General features: G+C 38.3%; 1 protein-coding gene across 5 annotated transcripts in view; it reads right to left on the bottom strand.

Annotated features, from left to right (window-relative positions):
* The window catches only part of CTNND2 (catenin delta 2), a 664,005-nt gene that overhangs the window by 18,199 nt on the left and 631,861 nt on the right, over window positions 1-13,945 (bottom strand). For all 5 annotated transcript variants that reach the window (XM_064506857.1, XM_064506859.1, XM_064506856.1 and 2 more), the window contains one exon: window positions 1,068-1,194. In XM_064506857.1, the coding sequence (XP_064362927.1) occupies window positions 1,068-1,194 (127 nt within the window). The remainder of the gene's footprint in view (window positions 1-1,067; window positions 1,195-13,945) is intronic.

Here is a 13,945-nt window from a genome sequence, read left to right on the forward strand (position 1 = left end):
AACTAAAGTTAAGCTGACTATTCTGTGATTACATGGGCTCTTCCACCTTCAGAAACAGTCCCTCTGTTTGTCCTTTTCCAGTCTTCTGATAACTGACAGTGGCAGTAAGATTTCATCAGCCATCTCTTTAAGTAGGTTCTTTAAGCAGCAGAGCAACAGAAGTGAGGCGATAGTTCTGGCCAGACACAGAACAAAGATCTCACATCCAGACATTTCAAGTGCCTTGCACTTATAGTCAAGCTGAGATTAAAAAAACCCAAGGACTTGTATAACCAACAGATCTTGAAAAGTAAACAGCGTGCAGCAGCTCTCACTGAGCTATACTTAGGCCAGGTTTTCAAAATTCCTCAGTGGTTGCTCTGCAGGAGTAAGATGCAGCTTCCAGATAATTAACAAAACTATTTTCTTACAAATGCTACTATTGCATGATGCTGATGGTAGCCATCAGTTTGGCCTATTTTAATGATAAACTCCTGGTACATCTATGGAATGACAGCATTTCACCAAGCAAGTAGTAAAAAGCACATTCAAAGGCTGACTGTTTTACTGTGTTTACTGTAAAAGACTTGACCTTCACTGAGGCTGTATCAAATTGAGGTATATTTTACCCTGGAATAAAAAGAGGGCAAAAGGCCCAGATTTTTTAATAGGAAAATGTAATTAACACCATGGCGTTAATTAAGATAATTGCATAACAGGTCATCGCATGGATCATACACAGTTAATGACAGTTGGTGTAACTATGGAATCAATATTAGATTAAGACCTGTAGTCAATCTTTCTTTAACTTTATGCATGTGTGTGTATGGACACATATATACATTTACACATACTCATACACATATAACCAGAAGAAAAGCTGACAAAAAAATAATGTGGATCTTTTAACTTTATAGAAAAAATCATTCCTGTTTTAAACACATAACCCAGATAAGAGTAAACAAGTTTTTTGTGGTCTTCCACCATTGTTAATAATGGATCTACATACTAGTGACATTGCTTAATGATGGAGAATGACAGTGACGGATTACTTCTGTTGTTACTGCGGTGCTGAAGCCTGGTCTTACCTGAGCGATTGTTAGGAGACATGCGCACAGGAGAGATGGAGGGTGTGCGTGATGAAGAGTATGGTCTTTGCCGATCCCTTTCTATCGTTGAAGATGAGGCTACGAAGTGATACTGTGACCATCCATCCTGCAGGAGGGCAACACCAAACATTGTGACAGCGGTCAGTGAAAAAGCCATACACCTCCTGATTTTAAGCAGAGAATATTTTCCTCTAGTGTTTTCACTTATACACAAAAGCAGGCAATTATGATATCCCATGAGAGTTTGTTTCTGCATTTCTCAGCAGCAGGCTACTGTCTTTTTCCTGCCACTGGGTAAATATTCTTAGCAGCACAGGGTATGACGTACTGACTGTGACAAACCAAGAGAATAGTTAAAATGCAGAAAGCTCTGTAAAATAGTGACAATGGATACCATCTTCCAGAATGATTCAAATTGTGAAAACACTGAACAATATTTCAGGCTTTTTGTTTAATAGTCCTGTCTTTTTCCTTGCCTCTAATTTCACATTTCAAATGGCATTCTGGTGATGAAGATACTCCATGGGACTGAGCTTGTTTTCACAGTCAAAATAAGGTTTTGCTTTAAATCATTCCTATCTTAGTAGGAAATTCTGGAGTATGTAGATGGTGAAGTTCCAGGATTTTCAAAATTGTCATAAACATTTCAGTATCTATAGTCCGGTTAATACACTAACTGCCCATTTGTTCATGTGTGAGGCAAGAAGAATCAATGTGTTTTCCGCATTGCATTTTTCTCCAAGATGTGCAGAAAGAAACCCCATTCTTTGCTTTTAAAACTAAAACTGTTTGCATAACACAGTTATACAAACTCTAGAACCAGCTAGTTCAGAAATAAACAAAGAAGATTTTAAATCATTCATGTTTTGTTCCTGTACTACAATATAACGTAATAATCCAAAATAATGAACTTACTGGTTAAAAGAACTGTACATTTTTAAACAGGAATTAAAAATAGTTTGAAAGTATGATGAAAGAATAAACTGGCTTTTGCCAGCCCTGTTACTGGACTACAATATTTCAGATGTCTTAAAGTATTTACAGATTTTAACTGCCTAATGTTAAATCCAAATCCGTAGCATAAGTTGAGTTTTCCCAGGCTTGCATTCAAGGTAAAAGCCTTTAAAAATGCCTATGTTGCACTGACCACAGAGTGCAGCACCTGGTGTGGTGCTAAACAAGATTTTGCAATGAAATCTCGAATAAAAATAAACACCATAAAATAATGTCAAAAAACAGCTGGAATTTTTCTCTTCCTTACAGAAAAATAATTTTCTCTTGGGATAGTAAAGACTCTTCCTACCCCCACCCCAGGCTACCTCACCCACCTGACCTGAGTGCTCTAGTTCGATCCCCCTCCCACCCGCTGCCTTCGCCCAGGACATCTGCCTGTCTTTGTGGCCTCCATTAAAACCACAGGCATCTGGCTCCCCAAATTGCAATAGAAAACCCCCTTTCCGCTAAGCTTTTAAGCAACAGAACTCAGCAAGAGTGTGACACTTTTCTGTTTTAAAAACAGCAGGAGGAAAAAGGTACTCATATTTAATACAGAGAGAAATGCTGGAAGTAAATTAGGATAGACAAACTTGCCACATAACTACAAAGTTTGAATGTCAGTACTCCTTACACACTGTATTGGTATAAACATGCCTGTGTCTCAGCCATAAGTTTAAAAGAAAAAAAATAGAAGAATGAAATTTGGGCCATGGCTCTTGTACTACAGTCATTATTTTCTTCAGCGTGGATAAGTCAGTGTTTGTCCACAGAGGTCACTTATGTTTCTGACATTTCACTGAACTCCATCTATGTGTCGCATGGCGGTCATATAGGAAAGCATAAGGAAGAAAAATAATCAATTAATAAAAAATGGTAGGAATAACTTGAGAAACAAATAGCTAATCTTTAATACCACTTATCAAAAATGAAATTTATTAAATCTAATCTTTCATTTCCAACAAGCAACTTCTACACAAGCTGAGTCCTCCAACCTGGAGAATCAATGAGGATGTTAACAAAAAAAAAGTGTGCGAAGACTTAATTCCTTAATGTTGTGGAAATTATTAGAAATATCTAAATAAGTATATATTTTTTTAAAAAACTAATAGTTCAAATTCTTTAAACTATTATCATGAGCAGCTTGAGTCCAATAATCTTATCCATGGCTCAAGACTGTAAGTAACATAGAAGGTTACATTTTTACATTTTCCATTAACACTGACTTGCATAGTAACTTCTCTGCTATAAAAATGAAACAGCAAACATGTGAGGAGACTATGCCTTTATCTTGTTTTGCAAACATGGTTCCTTTCTTCCTCTGACGCCAGTTCTTACAAGAAAGGTGACTGTATACTTCTCTGTTACAATCTTCTGATAATTTCTTTTCTTTTAAACAGACTCTTCTGCTAAAGAGGAAGACACCATGGCAACAGATAACTCTAGATCTGATAAAAAGAGAAGGAAAAGACTATTCATGACCTTCTTCCTGCAAGAGGAGGAGACTTCAGCCATGTTTACACAATGCAACTTGGAAATGCTTCCAGCTTTCTGCGCCTGGATGCATGCAAGGCTGCACCCCACACTCCATCTACGCTGCCCTTCTTCTGCTCTCTTGTTGCCCTCAAATAAATCTCTGGCACATGGGTTATAAGGGAGGCATAGCAGCCCCTAGACTCCCCCAAACCTCCTCTGACCTGGATGATCAGGGGATGAAGGTGGTGGAGCACGCCAGAGACTTTGTACCTGTCCCAGCACCTCGGTGAAGCCCTAGGTGCTCCAACTGGTCTCTCTGGGCCTCTTTGCAAAGGAAATCATCAAAAGGCTCAGGAAAAAGACTGGAAAAGACTGCAATTTAATCTCTGCTGTGGCAAGGAGGTGCACAAAGCCCTTGTTCTAACATTCTGTACCTTTTAAAAATAATTATCCAGAACACCAGAAGATGGATGCTATGTATTATTATTCTATTATTATGTGTGCCACTTCGTTTTTTTAGATGCTGTCCATGTCAGAAGCTGTAACTGTGCTAGCTGTAATGGCTACAAACCTGTTAGAAGATGAATGCAGGCAGTAAGGTCCTGCTCCCTGAGTGGACATAAACTTTAGTATGAACTTCATATGTGAATAGCTGAATTACTGTTTTTTTTTCTTTTGGTTGTTTGCATCAGAAAAACCTTCCCCATAACCTTTCTTCCTGTCCTCCCCTCCATCCTGTCTCTCCGTATTAACATTGATACCTAGACCCTTGTTCAGATGGGGAGGGGCTGAGAGTCCTGCTATCTGCATAGTGCCATAGGCACCGCAGGAATCGCACATGGCACCAGTCTGGTTCTGCGGAGTATCAGCAGATACTTTGCTTCCTCTGCAACGGCATTACAAGGTGCCTCAGCAGAGGGGGAACTCAATCTCGCTGTAGCTGGGCTGCAGGCAGTAGCGTTCCTCTGGGTGGCACGTGTTTCTCCTCCTCCTCCATGCAAATGGTAGTTTTTCCCTCCACTGAAAGGAGCTCTTGCTGCGAGGTCTTCAGATAAAGACCTGCTACAAACTTGCAACCTTGCTAGCCTGATCAACTCGGTAAAACAAGCTGGGCGAACAGCAAACTCCAACACGAATGCCGTTGTGACTTGGCATTGCTTTTGACTAGTCAAGGTGTATTGCTGCCGCTGCATGAAAAATTTCAGTGTTTTTCAACAGCACTGTGGGCAACTCACAGACTTGACAGTACTCCAAAACCAATATTTTTAAGTCCACTATCTTCAGCTCTCCTCTGCTGCAAGAAACAAGACTCTTTCCTTGCAAAGGTAAACAGTTTGTAACAAATTCATTAAATCTATCCCCATCAACAATTCCAAAAGCTATTAGTGTTAAAAATTTAAACTAATTTTTAAGAGCCTAAAGGGAGTATTTTCAATTTAATGCTGAGATAAATACCACCTGATGTGGTGGCTGCTTTCATTAGTTTGTTTCAGCTCTAGTGCCTGTAATGAAATTTAATTAAATTGATTTGGGTACTTAAAGGTACAGTATATAAGAGTGTCCTGTAGAGAAGAAAGCTATCTCAAAAGCCAAGTGTGTGAGACTGCGTTCCAGAAACCAATTTACCAGACACAAATGTGATCTAGGAGAGGAAGAGTAAGACAAAAGGATCTGACATATTGGAAAGAAATTCAATGCAGTTCTGTTAGGAAATGGATGCATTTGTGAACTGCTAGCAGTTAATTAATAGGTAGCAACTGCACACTTCAGCAAGGCACAAAGCAACCGGAGTACAGAAATATCATTATATGTCCTCATCTCCCCCAGCATATCTTTCTCCTGGGCATTTCTCTATATTCTGACTAGAATGAATATCTGTGTTCTTCCTCAGTTATACTACATAAAGCCAGAAATTACAGGGCATGTATGAAAACATATCAGCAGTGACGTGTTTCTGAACACGTTCTTTGGAAAGCAGCAGGGATTAGACTTGGGGTGGAGGGTTGGATAATCACTGCAGAAAACAGGAGCAAAAATGTAGCCTCACTGATCAGCTTTTGCTGGTCTTGAGTGAAGTGGTCCTTTGCGTCCCTGCTCAACTGTCAGGCACTTTGAAAATCTGTAATTTTCTTTAGGCCCACGGGAAATAATTATTTTGTGACAGTAACTAAACTTACTGTGCCACATACCTATTGCAACTTATCTTCTGAAAATATAATTTGTGACTTCCACATTATCCTTTCTGTATTAAAACTTGTGGGGAAACCAAGGGTGGTTTTCTATTAAGTTTGAAAGAATTTCAGAATTGTCAGAATTCTCCAGGAGCAGAGTCCTTGACTTTAGGAGATGATTTGTTGAACTGAGTGATACCACGTACATAATTTTTCTCGTCTGGAGTATAGTAGCACTAAAAGGACTGAATGAAATTAAGCCCTGATTGGAGCCGGCACTATGCGGACACAACAGGGGAGTGGAGTTCCTGCCTGAAGAACTTACACACTAAACAGGATAGAGAGGAAAAAATCACATGGCCAAAGAATATGTGGCTTAGCTGGTGACAAAACGCCAGGATCCCAATCCTCGGGGCAGTGCCCAGCTTACAGGCCCTCTGCAACTGCTCAGAAAGATCTCCCCCATCAGCTTATGTGTTAATAGTCATGTAGCAAAAATAAAAGCAATCACTACTCTGACTGTTTATGCTGATTAGCCAATAAGGATGCCAGTGATTTAAAAATCACTGGAGTGGTTTAGAAAAACCGAGTCACGTCAGCATGCACATGTATTTCCTTCAAAGCCACCCTCACTGACCCCTGGCCACTGGTTCCAAAACTCTTATCAAGGAGAAAGAGAGCAACTCATCAGAAGCAAAAAATCTCACCAAGGAAAAGGAGCAAAAATGACAAAGCAATATGATATGGAAACAGCTAAAAAATGAGAAACTATAGAGAATATTCCCCCCTCCCCAAGTTTACAAATTCTCCAGCATGCTATTTCTTGCTTCAGGTCTGATCCTGCTTGTGACTTGAATTAATAGACATTTTGCTACTCCCTTAAAAGCATACAGGACCAGAGTTGTTTTGTAAACCTACTTCCTTATCTGTAAGACAGCATTTTACTGGTTCCAGTATATTAATTGTAAAAACTGCTCCTGTAATGGTAGTAAGCTGTAGAAATTGAATTTTTAATAGGCAACCACTTGCAGGAATCAGTGATCAGACCCTCCATGATATCAGAAGTAGATGATACAGCAAAAAAGGAAAGTGCCTGTAAGTACATAATGGAAGATCTACTTGCTTTGAAACTCGGACAGAAATTGCTTTGAGTTGTTGGTGTTGCATCTTTCACAAGCTCGAGCATTGCTGTCAGATTAAATGAAACATTTTGAAATGGTGTGCACCAGTGTGACACTGTCTACAGCAAAAGACAAATCTGATGAGAATTAAGTCAAGGCTCATCAGACTTACACAGGTCTGGGCAATTCTTCACTGGGAATTTTTTGTCACGACACTAATAAGACATAACAGAAATTAGAACTGGATCAAATTATCTCCATACATTGACATATGAAAACTCCGTGTGTGACCTGACTGCAGTGAGCAACTGAAAATGGTAAGGTTGAGGTGATCCATATATGTATTTAACTAACCTTTTGAATAGGATCTTTGAAATAATGCAGTTTAAATGTTTAACAACTATCACATGTATCATGAGGCTTTACTACTTGGGATTACATTATTTTGTTTTAACACAAGGGAAAGAAAGAAGAATAAATATATTCCCCAGTGATTCTCAATAGTGGAGTTCCACCGAGCTTATTGTTTCTAAGATATTGCGGCTGGCTTCTTTCCCTCTGCCAACTGCATTACAACGGAGGCTAAAAAAACCTCCAGGAATATACATGAATATTCTGTTTCCTAGGAGGATGCTTCCATGTGTGCCAGTGGAGAGGCTGGCAAGTGAATGGCAGCTGCTGAAGAACAGAAGGAGAGATGGTTGTTCTCGAAAAACGTCCCTGCCTTTGCATTTGAAACCTGGTTCTTTATTTACATTGAGAGAGAGATTTAAACTAAATTCGAAATATGTTAATAACTCTAGAAACATTCTTGAAAAACAAACAAAACAACTAGTTTTAGATAAACTATCTGTATTAAAAATAAAGATGTTCTTTAATTTTTTTTTGCATTTACAAGGCCAAGTCCTAATATCAGTAAATGACAACTGAAAAGGATGATCCTTTCTAGATTTTGCTGTCTTGTTTCAGGGAGAACTCAAAAATAGCAGAGAATTCTTGAGCTATTTACATTCATCTGCTTTATGACTTATTCTGAATAAATCTGCTTTAGTTATTTTTTTAATGGCAGCAGCTGAGTTGCAAACACTTATAAACAGTATATGGACATTTCTGCTCCCAGGATTTTGCCTTTTACTGCCAATAATGGGAACTCAAGCTATGTTGTTGAAAGGAGGAGTGGGTATAGTGGAGGAATTTGGTATTCTTGCAACTTGGACACTAGCAGTTTGCTGTTTGGGTTAAGCCCTTTGGACAGATTCTGCATTAAGTCTGCAAGTGCAAATCTGGAGTAATTTCACTGACTTCAAGAGCCAAAGGTCTGCTGACCCTAATTCTCCTATCTCCCCTCCTCTCCCAAATTGTTACTAATCAGGCCCTTAAAATCAACAGATATAAAACAAAGACTTGAATCATCAAAGCTTATCTTAATTCTGGGATTTTAGTATTTATGTTTATAGCGGTATTTCCACAGCTTATAAAAGCCATAAAATTACTTAAAACATAGAAATTACCCAAATTTGGGGCATTTAGAAATATTAGGAATACCTCGATACCTTGGATGAAAGTGCAGGAATAATTCACACTACGTTTATGAGAGCTTAGCTGGTTAGTGGTTAGGCAAAAACACTGTTTACTTGTCATGACTTCTGATGATGACAATATTTATTTACTAATTACAGGTTATGCTGGGAGTACGACGTCTGCAGCTATGCCAGGCTGGGAGGAAGATTGCTCCTTCTTACCTTGCATGGATATAACTGCAGGGAGAGGATGCGGACCCTGCTGCAAGCCAATGCTGTCAGGTTGCCCCCAGGGCGTCACGAGAGCAGTGCAGTGATTTGAGCTAATGCCAGCGTGCCAAGGAGCAAAGCGGGCTGGCAAGGAGCGATCCCAAAGGGCAACAGAGCTGCCACTGGGGCAGCCGGAGGCTCACAGAGACCCTTGGCTTTCTTGCTCTGTGCTCTGCCTGCTGGCTGGCTCCCTAGCTGGTCCCAGGCCTGCATGGCTATGCTAGACACACACATCAGCTCAGTTTCCCTTCTTGCTAGACCTCAGGACCCCAGCCGCAGCAACAAATTTGATTTCTTCAGAAGCTGGTACGAGGAATTTATATTTAGGGCAGCATGAGGAAGAAAAGAGTTCCTAGTCAGACAGGCATTTACCATGGCAAAACTGTCTGGGAATGAATGAGGATTATTAAGTTTTCTGTAGGCTCTTTAATAAAGTGACATTTTCAGAATCAGTGGTTAAACTCATTCTTTTGTACATAGGACATATAGCTCCCAGCCTCCATCTCGGAAAGCAAAGCCCATTATTCACACATTGTCAGCATTCCACACCAAACTCATTTAAAATATTTTCTCTCTCTGCTTTTCTGTTGTCATTGCAAAGCCTGAGGTACAATATTTTTCTGAGAGCATCACCCAACTTTTTTCTTCAAAATACCTCAGATAGCCTTGGTCAGTTCTCTCTCTTTCAAACACCTTTTTTTTCTTTTTTGTAGGGTTATCATCTTCTAGTCACTTATCTTCTACCATAATTTTAGCTCTCATCCTTCGATTTTAGCTATGAAAAGATACACAATCAGGGAGAGACATATGAAATACTTGTCAAATCTATCCAAGTGAAAACCAGCTAGATAACTATCCCCGGTTGTTTTATATAGTGCAACTCAGGGGGGTTTTGGGAATTCACTCAAGCATTGCTTTACCTGTCCATAATTATTTATTGATTTCCTGTTGTGTGAGTGTGAGGATGACAAGACCTAATCTGATGAATAAAACAGCTGCAAGAAAAGGGAACTGTATGTGAGGCAAAGCATGAAGGACAGGACTTCAGACACAGCAGAGTTCATTATTCATTTTGCTGATGTTATACGCAGCTAAATAATAAACCTTTCAAATACTGCAATAAAATGAAATAAATTCATTTTTCTAAATATCGCTTTCCTCTCATACAGAAATACAATTGTTTTAATCTCTTTTACAAGAAATGATCACAGTATTTGGCTTTTAAGCTAGAACTTTTGTCTTTCTCTTATTTTCCACTGCATAAGGTATATAAACTAAATTTAAATCATAAGAATCACAAAAAATTATTTTTGCTTGTATCTTCTTTGCACAAAGAAAATTCACATGCACGAAAGTGTTTACAGTAATTTCTGACTTGCAGCTCACTATCATTCTGGGTACGCAACTTAACCTGTCTTAACACGTTTATGCCCTAGAAATGCAAACTGCAGCTGTTGGCTACAGAATCTCAGCAGTAGGACAAATACTCTTCTATTTTATGCTCAGGATCAGTTTCTTAAGACTACTGCCCTTACAAAGGTCAGAAACAAATCAACACCTCTTATATTGTATACATCAAATCACAAAATCAAGCAAAGAAGAATCAGCAGATACACTCATGCTATCCCTGGGTTCAGTTCCAAAGTTCTTGCAAAAATGCACTTAAACTAGAGAATTAGAGACCTGAATGATCATTATTAAGCTGTTTGATTTCTAATCTTTGTATGGTTCCTGTATCTTTAAACACAGACAGTTTAGCAACCCAGGCAGTAAGGAAGAGAAATGCATATTCATTTTTACCAGAATATCTTTAGGAGTTTTCGATTTAGTAAACGACAGCTTTGGTATTGTTAACTCTAACCGGAATACACTACTGCACCAAAGTTTACCACTCTGTTTTCAGAGGAACCACAACTTTCTCTAAAAGCACTTTGCAGAACTAAAAGTAATAAAAATAATTTAGAAACCTTCAATGAAACTTTTCATTTCTACTTTTTCCAGGAAGAAGAAGCCATAGTTCTTGTACCAGGATGAGCTGTCTCAGTGAGTATAGGAAGTAAAACAGCTCAGAACAAAGCACGAGTACTATTAAAGAGATTCCTTTCAAAATACTAGGTTTCTTTCTCAGAGCCTGAAATGGCAGACATATTTAGGCCATATTTGTATTCCACTAAGTCTTAAGAAGAGAAGAGGAAACAAGTAAGGAGTACTTCCCAGCAGTTTCTTCAGCACCCATTATTACTTCACGTGGAACATCAAAGAACTGAAAGTAGGGTATCGACATACCTGTTTAATACTTAAATCAATGAAACTATGGCTGAATTTACATGTATTGGTCAAGTGAAACAAACACTTTTTATCTCCGTATAGGACCCAGCAGAACCAGAATTATGCTAGCTTAAGCACAGCAACATACAGGAAGCAGCAAAAGACAATCAATGTTATGCATCACACCATCGCAGTGAGACCATTTTCCTCTGGAAAGAAACCTGCCTTGAATACCAGAATACTAAATTTAATCTGACACTTCCACCCTCTCTGTGCTGTTTGCATGTTCCAGGATTAGTGAAAGTTCAACTGATCTGATTCATCTGCAAAACTGTAAGTAGCCATCAAACATGTCAGTTCAAGTTTGCTGGGAAAAACTGTGAGTTTCCCAACACACCCTAATTTTTCAGTTTCTCATTTGGATTACCCATTCTCTTTACTGCAAATGTGCTTTTATCATGTCTAAACCTAGATATGCAGACATCAAGAATACAAGTTAATTCAGAATGACATTCAGTTCTGAATGCTAGAAATCATGTTCCTTGAATGATTTCTGGGGAAAAAGACTGACATGAATAAAAATGGTTCATCTCAACATATATCAATAAAAGACAATGTTTTTTATCTTTACATATGCCCATGGACACAGACTTTTGGATTCTTTTCTGTATTGACCACCTGAATCCAGCTTAACTTTGTTTGCCATTATTTAACGTTATTTATATGTTTCCAAAATATCAATGTATTATTTAACTGGAGTAAAAATGTCCCAGTCCAAAAAGACACGTAGATAATTTTCTCAGGTATCCACTTTTATTCAACTATTAAAACCTCATCTTATACCAAGATGCTGTACTTTTGGGAAGAAAAAAAGTCTGTAGACGTGACCTTCCACATATGCATACCCCTTCAGATTCTGGATGCCTATTTGAATCTCTAGCCCTAAGGATATTTCAGAAACTTCAGTTACACAATTCCCTTCAGAAACAAGGCTCTGAGTCAAAGATACTGACTGCTGGGCTGCATTTTAAATTTTCTTTTCTTCAGAGAAGTTCAAAGGTGGAGTACTTTAGACAGAGACTTCACAGAACTGCAAGATTAAATTGCTGTCTTCTAAATCTGTACTTAGTCACCTAAAGCTCACCATGAGAATCACTACCAAATCTGAGGATGCTTTAGCATCACATATATGTATGATTCATCCTAGACAACTGTTTGGACAAACTTTGTGGTTTTTTAAATTCCTTTAGCACCTCTTGAAACTAGCAGGTTTGGCATGCAAATGGTGTCACCTTCCACTCACCACTTACTGATAACTTAGAATACTCACTGCTAAGCCATAGGGCCTTTAAGACACTAATGGGTAAAGCAACACTCATAAGTACAGTTGCAGATAGTTTCTAAGGTCATACCTCAAACCATTCAGGTTTATGCCTATAGGAATTCCCAACCTGTCTTTGTTCAGACATTATGCTTAAAGGCAGTGACATCAGCAACAGCAGTCCTTGGGCTTCCGGCCCAGTCCTGTGTCATGAATAAATTTTTCATACAAACAACATACATTGATACATGCATATATATACCTGCAAAAAATACAGTCATATAGACATATAGATATTTGCAAAGGGTGGGGTGATTAGTTTGGCTTTTATTGGGCTTAGTCAGCACAACTGATTTTTTTGGATGCCATTAAGTAAAAAAGCCCCCATCAATATAGTAAAAGGACAGACAAAGTCTGGCTTCAGCTACACAGGACTGAAATACATGGAAATACCATCATCAGTACTGAATCTTTCATTCAGCGCAGACCAAATCTTAAGATTATTGCTAATTATTTAAAATACAATAGTAAACATGGAAAATGTTTTACAGTGAAACACATAAAAACTGAAACATGACTAAAAGAATGCTAGGTGATGCTGCACATTAAATAAAGCTTTGAGGAGAATGTCACAAAGAATTTAACTATATCAAACGTAAAATGATAAAAATTAGTGAAGTCTGTTACACAGTAAACATGACGGAATTCAGAAACATAAAACGTTTGAAAATTTCTCCCTCTAGACCCAGATTTTGATACTCCATTCCATGTTGTCATTGTCATACAAGTAAGAATATTTTGGCTTCTGAAAGGTTTTATACCCTCTTTGTACAGGTGTGAAGGGCAGAAGTCGAATACAGCACAGAACTGGGTCAGTGTTTGTCTCCCTTTCGTTATTCACCTACCGCTGAGTTTTATCCTATCCACATATTAGGAAATGCAGGGTATTTAGTATATTGTTGAAAGTTAGTAACAGTAACTTTAAGCCATGCAGAATACCCTAAGCTTGCAACTACATAATGGTGAGCCCTCCTCCTTCTAGTATTGTCTCTCTTTCTAGTATTGTCTCTTAGTATTATTAAATCTAGGAACTAGGAAAAATATTGCTTCGTATGTTGGATAAACTAGCAAAAGCAGAACATGATCTGCCTGACTGGATGAGTGAAATGGCAACTACTGCATTAAAATGAAACCTGAATAACATTCAGTTTGACTTGACATTTTATAATACTTTGGTTACAAATAGTCTTTTTTTCTAAATTGTTCTTCCTAAAAAGTAGCCAAATGATTTACAATGATAACACAGCTAGGTGAAGAGACTTAATATATTCCTCTTCTGCCAGCTGCTTAGAGTCTCTCTCTCTCTCTCCCTCTCTCTTTTTTTTCAGTTCAAGCACTGTTTATACACCATTTTTCCATATATGAATACTTCTGTATATGCCAAAATTTTGCTTGCATAGGACAGTGGACTTTATCTGCACAATTTCCTATTTAGGCTTCATGACTTTTGCTCATAATGTATAAGTAACTATTGTATAGACAGATCAATTATTATTTAAGCAGGAAACCGGCAATGAAAAAAAGGTAAATTTTAAAATGTACTTGAAAAGGTTTTCCATGCTTCTTTAGAAAATCCATCCCTGGCAAGGCACGTGCAATCAAAACAGGAGACATGTTAAATGATAAGTTGATGCTACACAGTGATGCTGTCTACTGC

The sequence above is a fragment of the Dromaius novaehollandiae genome, chromosome 2 (genome assembly GCF_036370855.1).
Source record: "Dromaius novaehollandiae isolate bDroNov1 chromosome 2, bDroNov1.hap1, whole genome shotgun sequence".
In the NCBI taxonomy this organism is placed as follows: domain Eukaryota; kingdom Metazoa; phylum Chordata; class Aves; order Casuariiformes; family Dromaiidae; genus Dromaius; species Dromaius novaehollandiae.